This window comes from Cyprinodon tularosa, unplaced genomic scaffold (assembly GCF_016077235.1).
Source record: "Cyprinodon tularosa strain WSP-4 unplaced genomic scaffold, ASM1607723v1 ctg209, whole genome shotgun sequence".
NCBI lineage: Eukaryota > Metazoa > Chordata > Actinopteri > Cyprinodontiformes > Cyprinodontidae > Cyprinodon > Cyprinodon tularosa.
The window spans coordinates 1,013,649-1,033,255 of NW_024038774.1; the positions used below are offsets into that span (position 1 = coordinate 1,013,649).

A 19,607-nucleotide genomic window follows, 5' to 3' on the forward strand; every position below is an offset into this window, starting at 1 on the left:
GATGAATGATGGATATTTTACAGACTGATAAAACATCCAGCATGCTGGATGGAGTCTCACTACAATCGACGTTTAAACCTTAAAGAGAAGCTGAAGGTTACAGAGAGTTCTGTAAGGGTACAAATAAAATACAGGAGTGATGTGTTCATCAGGAGCCTCCAAAGCCTTCTCTGCTGGCCTAAAATCATCAGAAACACTAACCTACATTCATAACCTAAACTTTAATTTTGATCTTGTAGCGTTTCAACTTGCCTGTGCTGCCTTCATATGTGGTCTCTATATCTTTTGTCTAATCAGATTTCAGCCTTTGAGCCTTGCCATGTTATTGCAATCTGCCCAGGGCCTTCACAATCAGCAGAGCTGGCTGATGTTACCATAACAATATTAGTGAGGAGCATTTTCTTCAACCAATCAGATCTCAGATTTGCTAAAGGGCTCACCCTTACGTCATAATTTTCTGTCCTCTGATTGGTCAATTAGAGCTTAATATTAACAGCCAAGTTAAGCTAGCGACAATCTGCAGTTTTTCATGTCTCAAAGGTCGATACTAAAAGTAATAGTTTATAAATAATCAGCAGCTCTGGTTAGAGTGATATATTTTATTTTCATGCTCTATTTTATGTGGTAATTATATGCATATTGAATCTGAATGGCTACTGATGATGTAAATATGGCGACGCTGTGGTTATAGAGTAGAGGAGTAGTGGTTTCTGTTATTAAAATGTGAAAGTGGTGATATTAACCCCATGGTGAAACCCATCGTCTCAAATATATTATATATATATATATATATATATATATATATATATATATATATATATATATATATATATATACATACACTCACCGGCCACTTTATTAGGTACCCCAGGCTAGTAACGGGTTGGACCCCCTTTTGCCTTCAGAACTGCCTCAATTCTTCGTTGCATAGATTCAACAAGGTGCTGGAAGCATTCCTCAGGGTAGTTTGGTCCATATTGACATGATGGCATCACACAGTTGTCGCAGATTTGTCGGCTGCACATCCATGATGCAAATCTCCCTTTCCACCACATCCCAAAGATGCTCTATTGGATTGAGATCTGGTGACTGTGGAGGCCATTTGAGTACAGTGAACTCATTGTCATGTTCAAGAAACCAGTCTGAGATGATTCCAGCTTTATGACATGGCGCATTATCCTGCTGAAAGTAGCCATCAGAAGTTGGGTACATTGTGGTCATAAAGGGATGGACATGGTCAGCAACAATACTCAGGTAGGCTGTGGCATTGCAACGATGCTCAATTGGTACCAAGGGGCCCAAAGAGTGACAAGAAAATATTCCCCACACCATGACACCACCACCACCAGCCTGAACTGTTGATACAAGGCAGGATGGATCCATGCTTTCATGTTGTAGACGCCAAATTCTGACCTTACCATCCGAATGTCGCAGCAGAAATCGAGACTCATCAGACCAGGCAACGTTGTTCCAATCTTCTATTGTCCAATTTCGATGAGCTTGTGCAAATTGTAGCCTCAGTTTCCTGTTCTTAGCTGAAAGGAGTGGCACCCGGTGTGGTCTGCTGTAGCCCATCTGCCTCAAAGTTCGACGTACTGTGCGTTCAGAGATGCTCTTCTGCCCACCTTGGTTGTAACGGGTGGTTATTTGAGTCACTGTTGCCCTTCTATCAGCTCGAACCAGTCTGGCCATTCTCCTCTGACCTCTGGCATCAACAAGGCATTCCCGCCCACAGAACTGCCGCTCACTGGATGTTTTTTCTTTTTCGGACCATTCTCTGTAAACCCTAGAGATGGTTGTGCGTGAAAATCCCAGTAGATCATCAGTTTCTGAAATACTCAGACCAGCCCTTCTGGAACCAACAATCACGCCACGTTCAAAGTCACTCAAATCACCTTTCTTCCCCATACTGATGCTCGGTTTGAACTGCAGGAGATTGTCTTGACCATGTCTACATGCCTTAATGCACTGAGTTGCCGCCATGTGATTGGCTGCTTAGAAATTAAGTGTTAACGAGCAGTTGGACAGGTGTACCTAATAAAGTGACCGGTGAGTGTATGTATATATATATATATATATATATATATATATATATATATATATATATATATTAGGGCTGCAACAACGAATCGATAAAATCGATAAAAATCGACTTTTAAAAGCGTTGGCAACGAATTTAATCATCGATTAGTTGTGTCGCGTGATTAATGCGTCATCCGCCGCCGCCGTCATCCGGGGGAAGAAAAAAAAATATGGCGGAGCGAGTCAGCGCAGCAGTTGCAGTGTTGCCAACTCAGCGACTTTTCAGACCCCTCCAGCGACTATTTTTCAAAAAAGCGACAAGCGACAAATCTGGCGACTTTTTACGGTGTCACTGGCGGCTTTTGCCTGCCGTGGGGCGCCTCCCCCATCCCAACGCCTTTCTCCCTCTCCCACAGGAATCCCTCTCAGCGCGGCAGTCAGAGCCGCAGGATTTTAGTGAGGAGTTTACCCTCAGCGTCTAGACTGCAAATGAAGCGCGCATGCGCCAGGATTGACGGCGCAAATTGATCACAATAATTAAAATAGCCTGCGCTTTGTAAAGTGAAAAAAGTCGTAACATGCAACTTTTGTAAAAACAAATGAACATGGCACGGAAGCACCACTGTTATGACGCAGCACCTGAAAAGAAAACACGTTGGAGCCTTCAATGGCAGTGAAGAGAGCTGATCAGCAGGATGAGTAACCATGTTTGTTTGGTTTTAAAGTGGGGAAATGTAACGTTAGTTTCTCAGGTAGCTCATCTGATGCTTTCCTTACCTTGTTAGTAGGTTACAGACAGTGATAAGGTTGGCTTCTTATTTTACTTTTAATTTCATTTGAATTAGCTTAAGCAGCGTTTATATTTTCTTTATAAATAAATTAACTTGTAAATTATGAGGGCAAGGCTTTTAAAGTTTAAATCTTCTGGCAAAGATAAAGTAAAGATCCTGCAATTTATGGAAGTAAAGCAGAATAAAATCCAGCAAGATCAGTAATATGTCAATTAATTATCTGCCACATTCCCATGTAAATATCTGTCTTTGGAGGATGTGTTTTTTACCACCCCTAGTTCTCTCATTTTTATTCCAAATACAATTTATAATTTGAATCACAGGGCTATTTTTATCTCTATGGTTCAGTATTTTCTCAAGCAGCAACTTTAACTGCTATACTTTCCTGTCTTAAAAGGCACAATTCTTCTAGTCTAAAAAAAAACTCATTTGTTGAAATTTGGGGGGCCTATTGTTTGCACCCCTTAGGGGCTTTAAAAAACAAAAATGTCTTTTTTTGCACTTTATGAAACAAAGTACCCTATATTTTGTGGATGTACAGCTACATTTCTCATGTAAGTTTGCCTAGTTTTAACACAAACATTTATTTTTCATATTGCACCAGTACAGTTAATGAGCAACCTGTACTTGTGTGCTTGTTTGTTCTGTCTAAAATGTTTATTTTGGAATAAAGAGGTTAATATAAAAAATATTTTTCGTCCGATTCATCGATTAATCGAAAAAATAATCGGCCGATTCATCGATTTTTAAAATAATCGTTAGTTGCAGCCCTAATATATATATATATATGGAAATCAAGGGATATGAAGTAGATTAAGTTGAGGGGTGCCCACTGAAGGCCTCGGTACGATATGCATCACCCGCCACTGATATTTGGCAAACATATAGACATGCATGGAATGATTTTTCTAACACCGTACAGCTCTAATCTTCAGTGCATAACCAAGGCTGTATGTGTAATTAAATCTGCGTGGATTATATAAAAAAAGATGATGATCAATTTATCTTGTGGATCAGATTAAAGGAGAATTCCGGTTTTTAACACTTTTAGCCCATTTTCTGTAGTGTCCAGGATGAAATCGAATGATCGACACCAAAATTTTGACAATTGGTCCTGTCTCTGCTTTTTGGCTCATGCAGAATCCCCCCCTGGCTGCTTCAGGATGGCTTCCATTGTGCATGTCCGATAATGTCCTTAAAACAACCTTAAACGTTCTTTTTTTAAAATATGCTACTCACCGGGTCGTCAGCGCTGTTCAATGACGTTCCAAAAAAAGTTTCGTGAAGAAAAACCGTTCCTGTCTTGTTTTATTTAGCATTTTGTAAATCCCAGGACTATTTTTTCCGATACATCACAACCGCTTATAAACTTCCGCTTCCCGTTCGAATCTGAAGCGTCGCACACTCCAGACCACTAGTTGGCGACGGTATCCTCTACCGTCAAACTCAAAGTCCAATATGTCCTCCTCAAGAATCCACCTTTCGTATTCCATTTTCAGAGTTTTTTAAAGTGTTTAACAGAGACGTTAGCACCTCGACGTCGGAGTACACAGAGTGAAGCAGAAACACTTGGGCCTTGCGAAAAGACTACAACTAAGAGTAAACAGGCCCCATTTCCGTTTCCGGTGGCGGAGGGATATGGAATATTGCAACAGAACTCAATGGGATTTACAAAATGCTAAATAAAACACTACAGGAACGTTTTTTCTTTACGAAACTTTTTTTGGAACGTCATTGAACAGCACTGACGACCCGGTGAGTAGCATTTTTAAAAAAAAGAACGTTTAAGGTTGTTTTAAGGACATTATCGGACATGCACAATGGAAGCCATTCTGAAGCAGCCAGGGTGGGATTCTGCATGAGCCAAAAAGCAGAGACAGGACCAATTGTCAAAATTTTGGTGTCGATCATTCGATTTCATCCTGGACACTACAGAAAATGGGCTAAAAGTGTTAAAAACCGGAATTCTCCTTTAAAGTGCAGCAATTTGGTACGGTTTGTAGTGCTCTTCTAGAACGTCGGCACGTTCACCAGAATTGCAGGTTTTTATCTAAAAAGCTGGTTTCTGTTCCACCATCCAATGTCAGATCAGAACAGAGGCAGCGAGATGTAAAAGCGGAGCAGAAAACCTACATTGTTGGTCCCGTTTAGAATGTTTTTGTGACACCTTATCATGCTGGTGTTAGAAAAACCAGTGGAGGTGTAAATCATTTTCGCACATTCACAGTTTATGGGTCTAAATTCTGTGCCTTTTTTTCAGGTTAATAAAATCTCACAAATTCACACAAGCTAAGCTGGTTGAAAGCCAATAAAATCTGTCTGCTGCAGCCGCAGATGAATGTCTCTGTTGAGGTGCAAGAGAATCAAAGTGAACCAAATTAAATTAGGAAAATTAGCTATATCAATATGTCTGATAGCTCAGCCAGGGGAAAATACAGACTTTCTGGGATGTGACAGTGTTTGAAGACACTGCGTCTCTGCTATCTGAAAATTCATTAAGTGGTTCCTTTTGAAAGAGACATCTACTTAATGGGGATCTGCGGCAAGCCTAATGGGGCGACACAAACAGACTTCAATTCCATTTAAGCAATCTGCATCGTTTAGCGCTGAGAGGCATGGTGAACGTCTGCAGTACCCATCTCAGCTGGTTTTCTATTCCCCTCCCAACACTGCGTGAAACAGCTGAAAGCAATTCCTCGCTCTGCGTGAGGAAAAAAGAAAGAAATTCAGTTCTCTGGATTGCTCTGCTGCAAAGGAGATTCCTTCTGCATTACGTCAACTCTCTGCGGACGATACCAGAGTAACTCATCGGTGCGACTGCAGAGGTACAGCACAGCCAAGTGGACGGAAAAACCCAAGATGGACCCAAGATTTAAAAAATCAAACTCCAAAAAGTGACCGGTAGGATTAGTAAACTTCAGCAGCTGGCTGTGATGTAAGCAACGCCTTCCAAATGTTTTCACATCCATCACATCTTTAACATTTTTTTCTCTGATAGATCAACACAAAGTAGTGCATATTAGTGAACTTGAGAAGAACATAACAACTGGAAAAGAACATAATGCATGTTCACTCCCAGATAAAGGTTATTTAATTAGTCAATAGTAATCCAGATGTTCGCTGCAGACTTCAGAAGTTCGTTAGAAAACCAGCCTCTGCCAAATCCAACCTCTGTACATCTCCAAGTGGAACTTGATGGATATGCAAACATACCAAGAAGCTGGAATAGGAGCATGGTTACTCTAAAAGAGCAGCAGAGGGGCTCAGCTGGGGAAATCTGTCAACAGAACATTGTTAATTGCGCACACCAAACATCTGGGTTTCATGTAGGGCTCGGCAATTAACTGCAAATGTAATTATATCACAATTTAACAAAATGCTACTTTCTAATCACAGAGGCACTCAATTTTAACAACACTATATTTAACAAGAGTAACACACTAAATTTCTCACTCCAGCACTTTGGGCGGTACAACTCTTAAAGTGGGTTTGTTGCCACACAGAAAGTTGGAGAGTGGTAGCTAGCACGCAGATCCACGTATGATGGTAGAAGGAGGCAGTTTTTCCACACAAAGATTACAATCAAGTCCTGTAACAATGGGCACTGGACGATCGATTTCAAAACCAAAAAGCCTCGAGTGACACATCTACAAGCTTGGTGTTAGTGCAAAGGAAAATTTTAACAAAAACTGCAAGTTTGGTTAAAAATAATGGCAATAATAAAATTAATGATGATAATTTAACTTTATTGATCTCACATTGGAGAAAACTTCCTTTGCATTTAACCCATTCCCTTAGGGAACAGTGGGCCATCGTGGGGCGCCCGGGGAGCAGTGTGGGGTTAAGGGTCTTGCACAGAGACCAAGAGTAGTAGTCGATTCTCTTATCGATTCTATGAAACGATAAATTTGTGCACGGTGACATTCGTCTACCTTCGCCTGTGTCATTCTATTTCTACCTGCCTCAGCAAAAACAGAAGGCAGTGAACGGGAGCTGCCAGCCTCTGAGCCAGCCAGTCTCCTCACAGTCATCTAAATCTAATGGTGAAGGCATCTGTTTAATGAAAAAGCATTACTGTACCATTTTAGGAAATAAACTCATCTCCTCCTGATTTAAATTAACGAGCGTCATCTTTCTCTCGCTCCCTGAACTGCGAAGCAACTTCGTAGCATGTTTAATAACCCCAAAGAGAGGAAGGAAATGGGTTTATTTCCAGAAATGGCATCTGATTTACTAGGAACCACATTAAGCACAGCCAGTGATATAAAACTAGCTAGTTACCACCAGAGTTGCCTTCCATGCTGGTCATAACTTTAGCTTCTGTCCGGAAGCATTAAAAACACGGCATTCGTTAAAATGTATGCGATATTGTGTGCGCAGTGGTTCCTGCATGTTGGATGTATTTCCTCCCGAGGATGTCATTGCCACTTTACATCCAAACATTCGATCGGTTTACCCGATGGGACGGCATTTTTGTTTTGTTTTGCTTTTCTAGACTTATGCCTGGTCACCTCGTACTTGCTTACTGAATGCCGTGTGCGTAACTTGCGTAAAAAAGGGCTGTGGTGCTGCCTGGAACTGTTAAGAGAACCGTTCAGCAAGCTGCCAAACGGTGCCATGGAATTGGAACACACAGAACCGGTTCTAAACAGGAACCGGTTTTCGATTCCAATCCCTACTCAGACGCTCAGAATTCCAAGGTTTATGCCCAAACCACTAGGCCGCAACTCCCCAAATACCTGCAAGGAAGAGGAGGAAGGTCCTATCACCAGATGAAACTTAAACTGAGATCATCAACACCTAATGTCTATAGAGCAACATTGTGCTATGAGGATGACTTTTGTTTAGCAAAGACAGGGGATCTGACTGAAGCGGAGATGGACAGAGCTAAATACACAGTAGCAAACCAAGAGGAAAAACCTGCAATGGAGTTTAGACTGTGGCAGAAATTTTATCCCCATTAGGAGAACAACATTAAAAGGACTGGATCAAAAGGGGAGAATCAGGGACAACAATTCAGACTGTGGACTGATGCAGCAGCAGAGATGGAGAGCAAATTACTAAAAGATTTGTAGCTCTTACTGCTGGTAAAGAAGCCGCCACAACAGACTCAAGGATACCAGAAAAAAAAAACACAATGAAGTTTTTCACTTGAAAACAAATTAAAAGGATGTGAATACTTTTTCAAGGCATCATATGTGAGTCAGAAGTCTCAGATCAGGGGTGGGCTTCTTCCCAGAGCTAAGATGCTCTTCAACATCTCATCAAAACCTAATATTCAAATCCACACAGCAGCAATATGAGGCCCACGGATTTTCTATTAACTCTGCAGAGCTGATATTACTCACCACCAGGTTCATTCATCATCACTGTTGGACCTGTCAATTGTACACGGCATTAGCGTGAGGCTTTTGAAGAGCAGAGTGATGGGAAATTAATTTCTGACCTAATTCCTCCAGTTGGAAACGGCAGCTTGGCTCGTGGCTGCTCTCTGCAGGTCCAGATGGCACAGCGGCATGGAGCAAACACGCTTCAAAAATACTGCTGAGAGTCTGAGAGTCAGACTACCCTCCCAGGGTAACTCCAGAGCCAGAGGTCAAAATACCAGTTGATGTGGGCCTGTGATAGAGTCAAGCATCAAATCAAAGGGACATGTGATGAACTGTCTCAAACCATCAACACTGGGACTCCATGTCAACAGATGGCCATCTAAGATGGCCAAGGATCAGATTTCTTTACACATCCAAAGGAAAGTGGAGGAGATACAAAGAGCCTGAGCTGTCAGGACCACTTATAGCAGATCGGTGGGTAAATACAGACCCCCAGAGGACAGCTGTGGCCTGTCAGTGGGTTGGCCCTGACATACTGTAGCACAGCACAAAGAGGCCACTTTCTACTTCATTAGCATCCATGTCCTCATCCATCTGTCAGGTGACATATATATCAGATTCAGCAGACGGTAAAAACGGCAAGGTGAGGTAAAAAAAAACAAGACTTGTGATTGAAATATATGGTTAACTATTAAAATCATGAGCAAGCCATTTAAGATTTGATGGCAAGCTGCTTGAACTCTCTGACTGACGCCATTCTTCATACTCAGCTGGGACTAATGCCGTTCCAGCTGTCAATCAAGCCATTAAGTTTAATTTGGCCCATTTATCCACGACTGTGCCGCTGACTGAGCCGCTCTTTCTCAGACAGCAGAGTGAGGAGAAGGAGCTGCAAAAAAAGCGCCTGCAGGCGATGGCCGGATCCCACCGTTGCTATAAAAAACACCACCAAGAGCATTTCCTCCTCCAAATAATCTGTTCAATCTAAATCCCTCCTTAATCTGACTCCAGTGCACTCCTGCTGTAGCTTTGAGCGACGTGCCAGCTTAAACGGTGGATGTGCTGGAATTAGCAGGCTGTTAGGAGAAGCTAGTGGCACAATTAAACACCCTCGCAGAGCAAAGGTTCATGAGTTATCACCTCCGCACAGAGAACTCTGAGAGCCTGCAGTTATCGGCTGCATGAAAACCAGGCACTGATTGGAAAAGAATGGGAAGTGACTGCAAAAAGAGAAGCTGAATATAAAGCAGAGAGAAGATGGAGAAAAGCAAATTGCATTCCAACTCAGCCCTCTCTGCGCTGCAAACGCCGGCGCTTAAATTGGCCAAGAGGCAGAGCAGAGATGTAGCGATTAGAGCAGGTCCAAGTTCAATCCCTCATAATGGTAAGTGTCTTTTCTGTTAAAGAGCCCCGAGGCACTCTAACAAAGAGTGCAGCTCAGTAACAAATGAGCTGATGTCTCACTCCCACAGAGGAGTGCAGTAAAGAAAGGAAAAAAAAAAAGCTCATGTGTCCTTTTGGGAATTAATGTATTGTTAGACAACCATGACGGTGTCTGGCAGGCACAATGGCCGCCTATCAGGTTTCTGTTTACCGTCTGCATATGAAATGTTTCAACTCCCAAATGTGTCTGGAGAAGATTTAAAATGCCAGTCCTGGGAACAGAGACTAAAAAGACCGCTATGCTAAAACAAAAAATTATTATTGGTCTTGTAATCAGAAAAATTAGACTCTCAAAAGTTAGCGATTTTCCTACAAAGCCCTGCAAGAGACGTTATAGGACATAAAACAAATAGTAGAAGTGTAATATACATAATTAACTCCTGCAAACTGAATTCATCCGAGTAGTACAATTGCTTTTCTTTTTTGCTGAGATGCAGCCAGTTTAACCCTTTATAAGGCAAGTTGGCGTATTTGATCCCTTGCATACCCCATACAAATAGCGTCTAGAAGCACCAGATCTATATCCAGCCATTCAGCAAATAAACTGCTACATGGCTGTACATCTTATTTTGGCATTTGACCAAATGAATGAGCCCTTCAGTGGGATATTACCTACTGTAAATTAAGTTGAAAAATTAAGTTAACAAGTCAAGAAAAAAAGGTAAAAAGCTAATTGAAAAGTGAAAAAGTAAAGTTAAGAAGTTAATAAGCCTAGTTAACAATTACATTTAGCTTTATAAACTAAAAAATGTACGTGCCATTATCAGCATTAATACCTCTAATGTTATGTTGTTAAAAAAAAAGTTATTCTTTCACTCTCAGTGTTTTTTAAATTAATATCTTATAGAAGCACTTTTGTTATTTTTCTTAATATATTCGGGAAAGTTAGCTTTCCTTATCCATATTTTTTGAATGTTACAAAGGTAATAAGCTCTTGTCCTGGATTCCAATAACACTATTGGCTGGAAATTTTTATTTTCAAAGTATTTCACTAAGTTCCCTATACAGGGTTAAGCCGGGCGTAGACTCTGCGATTTTTTTCAATCGTTGCACAAAGCTGCAGCTCACACTGCGCGACGAAACCGCAGGTTTTGCTCTGATGTGATCTACCTGCTCACACTGTACGTCTAAAAACCATGTTGGACTCAGCTCCGCAGTGAGATGGTGCTACTCTGACTCGTCTATCCAGAAGCCAAATAAATAGAAGGGGAATATGAAGCTCACTAGAGTGAAATGCGCTGCCTTGGTAATTTGTGCAATTTTGTGCTGAAAGCCCTAAGAAGAAAAGGCGGTGACGTATTTGGACAAAGACATGCTGAGCAAGCGTGCCTACTACGGCCTGTAATTTTACAGAATAAACTCCATTTCACTCATTGCACCCCCACCATGCTTGTGTGTTTTGATCTGAGAGGAAGAAGAAGAAGAATCTTGCCCTCTGAGCGTTTTGCCCACAACGGTTGACTGAAAATCAAACATGTTTGATTTACCCCTGATCTCACGATTCCTGATGGTTGTGAGAGGCTGATCGCCCCTCTTTACCCCCTGTACACTAAATGACGCATAATCAGGCTGAAAGTTAGCCCGATCGAAAAATTCTCACAAGACTGGAAAGTCGGCCTGAAAAGGACAAAATAAAAAAATAAAAAAATCGCACAGTGTTAGCCCAACTTTAGGAAACACAAGCTGACATAGTGACAACTGGAGGTTCTCAGGGCCCCAGTGAAGACTTGTCAACTCAACATTCAATTGGAATCGCTTTAAATTCATCTCATACGTCCATTATCCATTTAACTACCAAACAAACACTGTCCTTCTTGGTTATTTCAGCTATTTAACTATTGTTATACTTCTTCTTCACTCAGGTAAGATGGAGGAGAGACTTGGTTTAGCAGTAAACCTTTTCAGCAGTGTGCTAGAGTCTTTTTGAAGAGGTTATCTTTTATAAAAAAGATTTGGATTGGCCTTAACACCACGTAGGGTCAAAATGAATTAATAAACAAACCTTTGCACAGATCGTAGCTATAAACTCACCAGATTCTCCCTCTGGATCTGCAGATGGACTCAGCTTTGACCACCACGGTGTAAATTTCAGCAGACAATTTATCTCATCGTCTTCAAACAAATCAGCTCTGCAATGATAGAGGTCTTAGCAGAAGGAAGCAGGAAGTCTAGCATGTGGGGATTAATGAGCTTTACTCACAAGTAATGGTCAGAGGAGAAAGCTGATGCCTCTGCCTCCAGCCGAGCCCGACGCCTCTCGGACGCAGATGTTCCCTCTGGGTTCTTCAGGTCTATCACATCCCCGAGTTCCTCCTTTAAGGTGTTCAGAGGGACTCGGTGAATATTTTTACTCAAACCTACAGTAGGTCGATTATACAGGGTCGCCATCCCCACAGAGCCTACCTGTAACCGCGAAAATACTCCGGACCTTTGATTACCAAAGCCGTATTTCTGCAGAGCCCCCATCTCCTCTTCGGATCGCTCCAAGTAGGCCTCCTGTTCAAGTTGCCAGTCAAACTCCTCTTCATCCTCTTCCTCTTCACCATTTGCTGCGGTTTCACTGCCTTCTTTGACAGATTAAGGAGGAGTCATGTTCAATCCTTCCCCCAAAGGCGACGACTAATAACTCAGCAAACGTAAAGATAAGTTCTGGGACTCACCGCCGCTCACGTCCTCCACCAGAGGCTTTGCTGATCGTGAGCCTTTTGGAGCCAGCAGACTGGTGAGCATTTGAAGCCCTTCGAAATGCTCCCCTGGAGTTTCCTTGGGGACCTTAAGTGTGAAAACCCCTACAGCAAGGATAACAGAGCAGGACACATAAACATTACATAACTACTGTATAACCGAGCCAAACATCCAGGATTCACTTCTTTAAGCACATTTTCTGCAACATTACTTGTCAACCTTAAGTTAAAGAACATAAAATGTTCTTTGAATGTGATTCAACAAGGTGCAAAACATTTCAGTTTGACTTGATGAAGAGCTACCTTGACAAAACAAGGCTTAAATGTGCTTATTCCATTATCAGTGAGGTTAAGGTTTTAAGGTAAAGGGAGGCACAGGGATGAGAGAACAAGAGTTTCTAGAGATAACAGGAAGGTTCAACTTAGAAACAAGCAGACAAACAAAAAACAACATAAAACCTTCCTTAAATAACAGTTGGAGCTGAAGATGAGAGCCTAGCTCCAATAAACTCACTGCCATGTTAGTTTTTTTTTTTTTTTTAAACAAAAACAGTTTGAGCTATAAGAAAAGTTCTGTCCCATTACAGTAACCAGTAGACCTGGACCTGACACACACCTGAGCAGAAACATTAGAATTATTCTTATTCAATCGACATGGCATTTCTTTATCGAGCTTCATTTTTCTTCTTAACTGAAGATCATGCAGAAAAAAAAGAAGTTATAATATATAATAATTTACTGCCGTATTCAATCTCTTTACTACTTTTACTAATATAATAGTCCTATTTAATTCTCCTGCTTTCATCTCTACAGAGATCACATCAGACACTGAAGCTTCCCTTCATTATAACACAATGGAAGATCTGATAAGAACCAGGGCCAAGCCTGGATGATTTTGATGCCGTCACTTTTTATTTGGACTTTATTTTTACTTCTATTTGGACATTTACCAGAACATACTGAAAATTACACTCATTGAGACACTTTAACCAAAAACACTTCTTTTTAAACCAAGTTCTTATAAAAGTGGGCTTCAAATAAATGCTATGCTGACCAGATTGTAAGTTTGTAATTTACAAAAATAAAAACGGGGGACACCTGTGAGTTAGGCCCACCAGTAGAACCAGAACTTTTCATTCAGTATAATATTGCTGATAAAAGCCAATTCTAACTAAGGTAATGCAAAACATGTCAGGCTGTGAGTACTAGGTTTCCAAAGGACGCCTCCACAGGTCCAACTAATTGACCAAGGGTTTATTAATTAACTATGTCGAAACTACAGCGTTTCGTTCGTCAAAACCTCTTAGGAAACACTTTTTTTAATCAATATAACCAGGGCAAAGAATGGCAGGCCATTGCAGATACATTTATTGTCTGAATTGTCTCATCTTTAATCAGAAACACTATTTCCGGAAATATATTCAAATTAAATTTGAAATGCAACCCCTGGCAACTATAAAAGCATTGTAAATAAATGTTATTCTTTGTTGTTGTTTTTTTTTTATGAAAATGAAAATTATTTCAGCGAACATTTATGCAAATACTTTCTCATTTTAGTCTAGTTTCAGTCTGGAAATTTAAGTTACACTTTTAGAACCATGACCTGCTTTTAACTTTTAATTTTTCCCCTTGTACTGAAGGAGGAGGAGGTCAGCAGGATCCAGAAAGGCCATTTACATTTTTGAGAAAGGCAAAGGCATCACCATCAATCTATTACACTATCTGTATCGTTCATGTATCGTTCTGAACACCTAATGTCATCACCATCATTAGGTTTTGGTTTAATCATGGACAGCTTCAGCTGTTGAATATGTTTGTGTAACTTGTAGTTTTTTTCCATAAAGGCTGTAGTCCTAATTTGAGCAGCCTCTTTCATATGAATGACATCTGTAAGGCAGAAGGCTGTTTGGATTCAGCACAGCAGCCTGGAGCCCCCTGCCGAACCTGGAAAGGAGCTGGGAGAGGAGATGGAAACTGGAGGCAGGAGCTAGAGTTTAAGATATTCACATCAATCCCTGGTTAAAAACCTGGCTATGTTTACCGGCTCCAACTTAGCGCAAATCAGCTTTAGGACGAAGATGCTAACTAGACTTGGCCAACTGAACCCAGCTTATTAGAGTAAGTCAGTTTTAACACGTCCTCCGTGCTCATCCGCATTTTTACTTACCGGGGGCGAGTCTGACATAGTGGAAAAATTGCAAATCTTCTTTTGCAAAGTAAGCTTGTATGAGCGATGTAAACAAGAACTTTTAAACAGAGCTCGCATGAGGAGAAATGGGCTTGTGCATGCTCTCGCACACGTTTAAACAGGCGTTCCATCTCGTGAGAGGGTACAGGGTTGTGCATGTGCATTTTTTTTTTAAGGTGGCGAGGACTGTTCTTTTCAAAAATTCACAAAAATCCTCTTTAAATGTAGGGTAAACCTAAGAATCCTAAAGTTCTTTCTTTCTAATTACTTTAAAAACAGAGGCTGCTTTAAAGACAGCTTATATAACTATAAAGACTATACAGGATTGATGACTTAAATCATTTTGCCCCACCGCAGAGCTAATCTAGTGGTCGCCTCAAGACCTCATAAAAATTTCAATGCACCCAAGTGTTGGAGCTTAAACCACTTTGCAAGGGAAAATAACAAATAGCTTAAGAATAGAGAGCCTCGAAGAGGGATCTTAATGATTGCTCATTAGAAGTCTAAACAAGGCCACCCATTAGCAGAGCTTTATTGGCAAACATTGCAGGCTCATACAGACAGTTTGTTAGCAGCAGATATGCTGACACTCTGGTAAAACGGGCTCTGTGAGAAAAGGAAAATGTTATTGTACAAAAGCCATAAGAGCAACTTAATAAAACCAAGTTAGTTGTGATAATTCTTGTTATTTGTGTGGTTAGAGGACATGCCCCAATGAACTATTAGCCAAAGAACAAATACAAGAGACAGCCTGGGGGTAGTACTCATTGCAGCATTACAGATGGTTTCAGGGGCCCATTAAATAAATGAACAAACTAGCCGATTCAGAGTGGCTGGTTGATTGAAGCATAGGCTAAAGATTCCCCTTGGATCAATCGTTAAAAACTGCAAAAGATTTGTCCAAATTTCTTGTTGGACTGTAACTAACAATGGTGAAATGAGCTTTAAGGATTCCCGTCATGTACCATGACTTTGAAACTAAATTACATTCTTCATATCTAGAATAAACATTATGGATGTCCAGAAAATAATTTCCGATCTCCATATTCCTAATATACAGGTCATCATTTGTATTATTTTGACTATGAAGAAATATATTTTAAATATCATAAACATATTGAGTCAAGCTATTAAATATCAAAACAGCCACTTAAAATGTGGAGTTTAGGACCATAATGGTGCTAAATAATTATCTGCTGAAAATGCTTAGGAAGGCCAATCCTACTGAAAATCTAGGACTCCTAATGATCAAAAGAAATACAGTAAATGTCTAAATCTCTGCTGGAGTGTTAGAAAAGCTGAAACAGAAAGATTTTTCATAACAAACTAGAAACAAATTTGATTTACATGATTTTTATGACTGAAATTTGCCCTTGAAATAATGATCCAACCAGGTTCAGACTGGGAACAATTTTCAGCCCTAACCGACCATCACCAAGACTTCTATAATGCAGTTTTACTGGCTTTGGTTATTAACACGGACGCGACTGTGACTGCTGCAGCATAACGTCCACACTTGCATGAAGCCAGCCAGACACGCACTTACATGTACTAGGTCACACATACTAGGAAGTTCTTCAAGAATGAATACATGAAAGCTCAGCGGTGTCTAAGCATTCACTGCCAGTCTAGGTGGCATGTGGGCAATGAAATGGAATAATGTAAACAGATGCAAAACATATTTTTGCAAAATATTCAAACATAAATTCACCAAATATAAGAGGAACGTCGTAGTTTGGTTTAAAGAAAGCAATTTGGTTTTATTATAAATTAGTTTGTTGCAAGGATTTTACAGTTTGAAGAAATAGAAAATTACACCATATACCAACCATCACAATGTGCATGACAAGGAAGGGCTATATATACTGCATGCATCATTTAAGTAGTTAAAATTGTATTACTTCTTGAGCTCTTTGGGTTGTTTACGGTCTCAGGTAGGAGCTTAAGCTAGAGAGTAAGTGTTGGGGCCGGTATGATTTAAGGAGGGTTGGCCCTCACACGCTGAAATTAGGATCGGCCCCCACCAGAGCCGGTATCACAGATTATTAGTCCGAGCCTGGATCCAACTCACCTTTATCAATGTCAAATGTGGCCATTTCCTTCCCATCTTCTATGATTCTTCCAGGAAGACTTAACCTAACAATAACAGATTAGATATTAAAACAAGATAACAAAAAAAAAGCAAGCTTAAAACTATCATAGCTGCAGCCAAGTGAAAGTAATGAACTCACCTGAGAAAGTAGGGCTTTGCATAGAACTTGAAATCAGTGCCGTCGATGAACAGATCAAACTCTGACGTTCTGGTGTATGGAGCTCTGATGCAGATGGTCAGATAATCTGGATCCTGGCTGAGGTCAAACGCAGGGGTGATCATGATAAATTATCATATGATAAAGACCTGCAGGTTAAAGGACAGTAAGAGTAATCAGTTTGTGGTGATGGTGTGCATTTCAAATGAAGGCACCAAACTGTTGTTCCAGCTGTCAGCTGACTACAGCACGCCCCCTGCTGGAGGGGACAGGTTCTTATAATGTGGCGGCAGCAGACACGTGTCTGTGACAGTTAAAATTATAAACTAAAACACATGTGTGGCACAGCAGCGCTTTAAATTGAGAAGTGCTAAACCTTCTGAGTGAGGCTGGCTTACTTTCTCACAACATTTATAACTGCTCTATATTTATAACATGGAGTATGTTTTCCGTGTTTGTTTAACAAGTAACCAAACTTTTAATTGCCAACATATTTAAGCTGCACAAGTGTTCTTGAAAGAAAAGAGCCTAATTTAATCATAACAATTACGGTTCACTAGGCGCACCAGATGCTGAGGCTTAAAATTACTTTTTAAAATAAAGAAAAATTGGAATAAACTTGCTATAAATATAATTGTACTGTACCCGAAATCCTACATCGACACCGAAAATTGGAAATTCGCTAACATTTGACCGCAAAACGAACCCTTTTGAAGCGGGTACACGGGTTTTGTAAAATAGAGCGTTTTCAAAGGGAGTTCTGTTTACAGTTAGCTAGCTGCTGCAGGCTGGAGCAAGCTAACGCGTGACGTGTCTCCTCGTGGGTCTCAGAGTAGCAACAGATAGCGGCTCTCTGATCTGCTCAGTGTGAAACAGACTAGCTGATTTAGAGCATTTTTAAAAACAAATGAGAATCTGAAAGAAACTAACTTACCCCAAACAGTCTGAGCTTTACCAGGAGGCTCTGAACGCTGTTAGATCTACCATCCCTTTAGCGTAATGTTTAGTGAAAACGGGCGGTTAGAATTTGCCGGAGCAAAATAAAAAAAGAGAAAAGCCGATTTATTTTGTTAACAGTGTCCAAATAAACACTTCAGATTGAACGTGTTGAATTTTAAGATACAGTGACTGGTTCAAATTTGATAAATGTCAGAAAAGTCGGAAAATCCACTTTATCACCAATATGGGTATTCTGCGACCCGAATACAAAACAACAGATTCAAGTTTTAGCAAAAAGTGTGCCGTCCTTCACCTTAACATAAGAACCATTTAAAAAAGGAAAGATGATTAATGTTGAAATATTAATATGATTAATATTTAACAATCACAGTCTTATTCATTATCCAAAACTACCACTTTTAAATCGTTATCATTTGTTTAACTTGATGATTTCAGACTTTTTTTCCCACACCCAGTCCTGATTACTGCCAGATATAAAGAAGTTTATTAAATGCCACCAGTCTGACAGCACAAATAATGCTTACAAGTTAAAATCTAGATCTCAATGGTCACAGTAGATTTGGTCTACACAATAAGCAGAGACTGCAGTTGCTTAGGGGCCCCGTCACTGACACCTGGTTGGCCCCCTTCACAATTCTGGACTAGAACACAGTAATGGTGCAAAAAATTCCTCTTAAAACCCACCTGATTTTAAAGTAAGTGACTGACCAGACCGTATTTATACCCCAACACCTGGCAGATTTCAACATGCTCTTTAAACACCAATAGCAAAGCAGACAGTGGTACTTTTAATTACTATGTTAACAACTGTGTATACTGTAGTTCATTAGACGGTTGGTAAAAAACACACTCCTATATTTATGTTTCAAACAACAATAAAGATCCTAAAAGAACAATGTATTTGAGTATTCTATTTTTTAAATTACAACTTGGAATTATGGGTAATCCAGAGTGTTGTACTTCATATGGGGCCCATCCAGATAATGTTGCTTATGGGACCATTGTTGTATGGTTACACCATTGGGTCTATAGCTGCTGCAGGAAGATCCTCAAACTGTAGCCAGAAACTTTTTATAAGGGTGGCCAGGCAATAACCAATGTACACTGAGGGGTGGCTGAAAGTGAATAGGCGCCAGAACCTCAGGTTGAATCTACACTTTTACAACAAGAAAATTATCGAGCACAACATCCCTATTAGCTAAATAAAGACAAACTATACTTTCCTACTACCTTTGCTGACAAATAGATGCATAAATATTTAAACATCTGTGCTTTCTAGATAAAAGGTATAGTGGATACAATTCTTTCAGGTTTGAGTTTTTGGATAACATCTTTTCCGTTGTCATTATTTACCTACTTTTATTAATAATCATTCAGCATAAAATTGATATTTACAAGTACTAATATCTACATAAATACACTATTTAATATGTTTTATTAAAATAGTTATTTATCAGTAATTTCACTGAAGTCTCTTAGATGACTTGCAAAGACACGATTTTCTCTTTACCCCATAAAACACAAAATCTAGTTCTGAAAAGAGCATGAATTCTGTACTTATGATCATTAATGTTAGTGTATTGCTGTGGATAATTAACCACATTGTTAATATATAAAAAATTTTAACGTCTTGAATATTCCACTTGAGAGGATTACTGCTGCCAACATCTGTATTAGAGGAAAAAAAAAATAGTATGGGTGGTCAGTGTTTGGCCAAGGGGGGCCAGGGCCACCCCTAGCCTCCCATCTTGCTCCGCCCCTGACTGCAGCTTTGGCTTTCTGTGGGGATTTTTCTTTAAATAGCTTCAATGTTTAGGTGACCTTCACATCTGAGTAAGACACAGCATCATATAGACAAGGAATGCAGTATGTTATAAAATCAGAGAGTTAATTGTAATGGAATCCGTTGCCTTTCCTTTGTATGCCATGAATGGATCTCC

General features: G+C 40.1%; 1 protein-coding gene across 3 annotated transcripts in view; it reads right to left on the bottom strand.

Moving 5' to 3' along the window:
- The window catches only part of shq1 (SHQ1, H/ACA ribonucleoprotein assembly factor), a 56,445-nt gene extending 38,687 nt beyond the window's left edge, over positions 1-17,758 (bottom strand). Inside the window, exons 1-7 of one of the 3 annotated variants that reach the window (XM_038285247.1) lie at positions 17,642-17,758; positions 16,690-16,856; positions 16,530-16,594; positions 12,247-12,375; positions 11,990-12,150; positions 11,787-11,899; positions 11,618-11,715 (exon numbers count right to left, since the gene is read on the bottom strand). In XM_038285247.1, the coding sequence (XP_038141175.1) occupies positions 11,618-11,715; positions 11,787-11,899; positions 11,990-12,150; positions 12,247-12,375; positions 16,530-16,594; positions 16,690-16,832 (709 nt within the window). In that variant the 5' untranslated portion in view covers positions 16,833-16,856; positions 17,642-17,758. Of the gene's footprint in view, positions 1-11,617; positions 11,716-11,786; positions 11,900-11,989; positions 12,154-12,246; positions 12,376-16,529; positions 16,595-16,689; positions 16,857-17,475; positions 17,611-17,641 lie in introns of those variants that run through there. The other 2 variants (XM_038285245.1, XM_038285246.1) reach the window with 2 other exon arrangements.
- Positions 17,759-19,607: the final 1,849 nt, after the last annotated feature.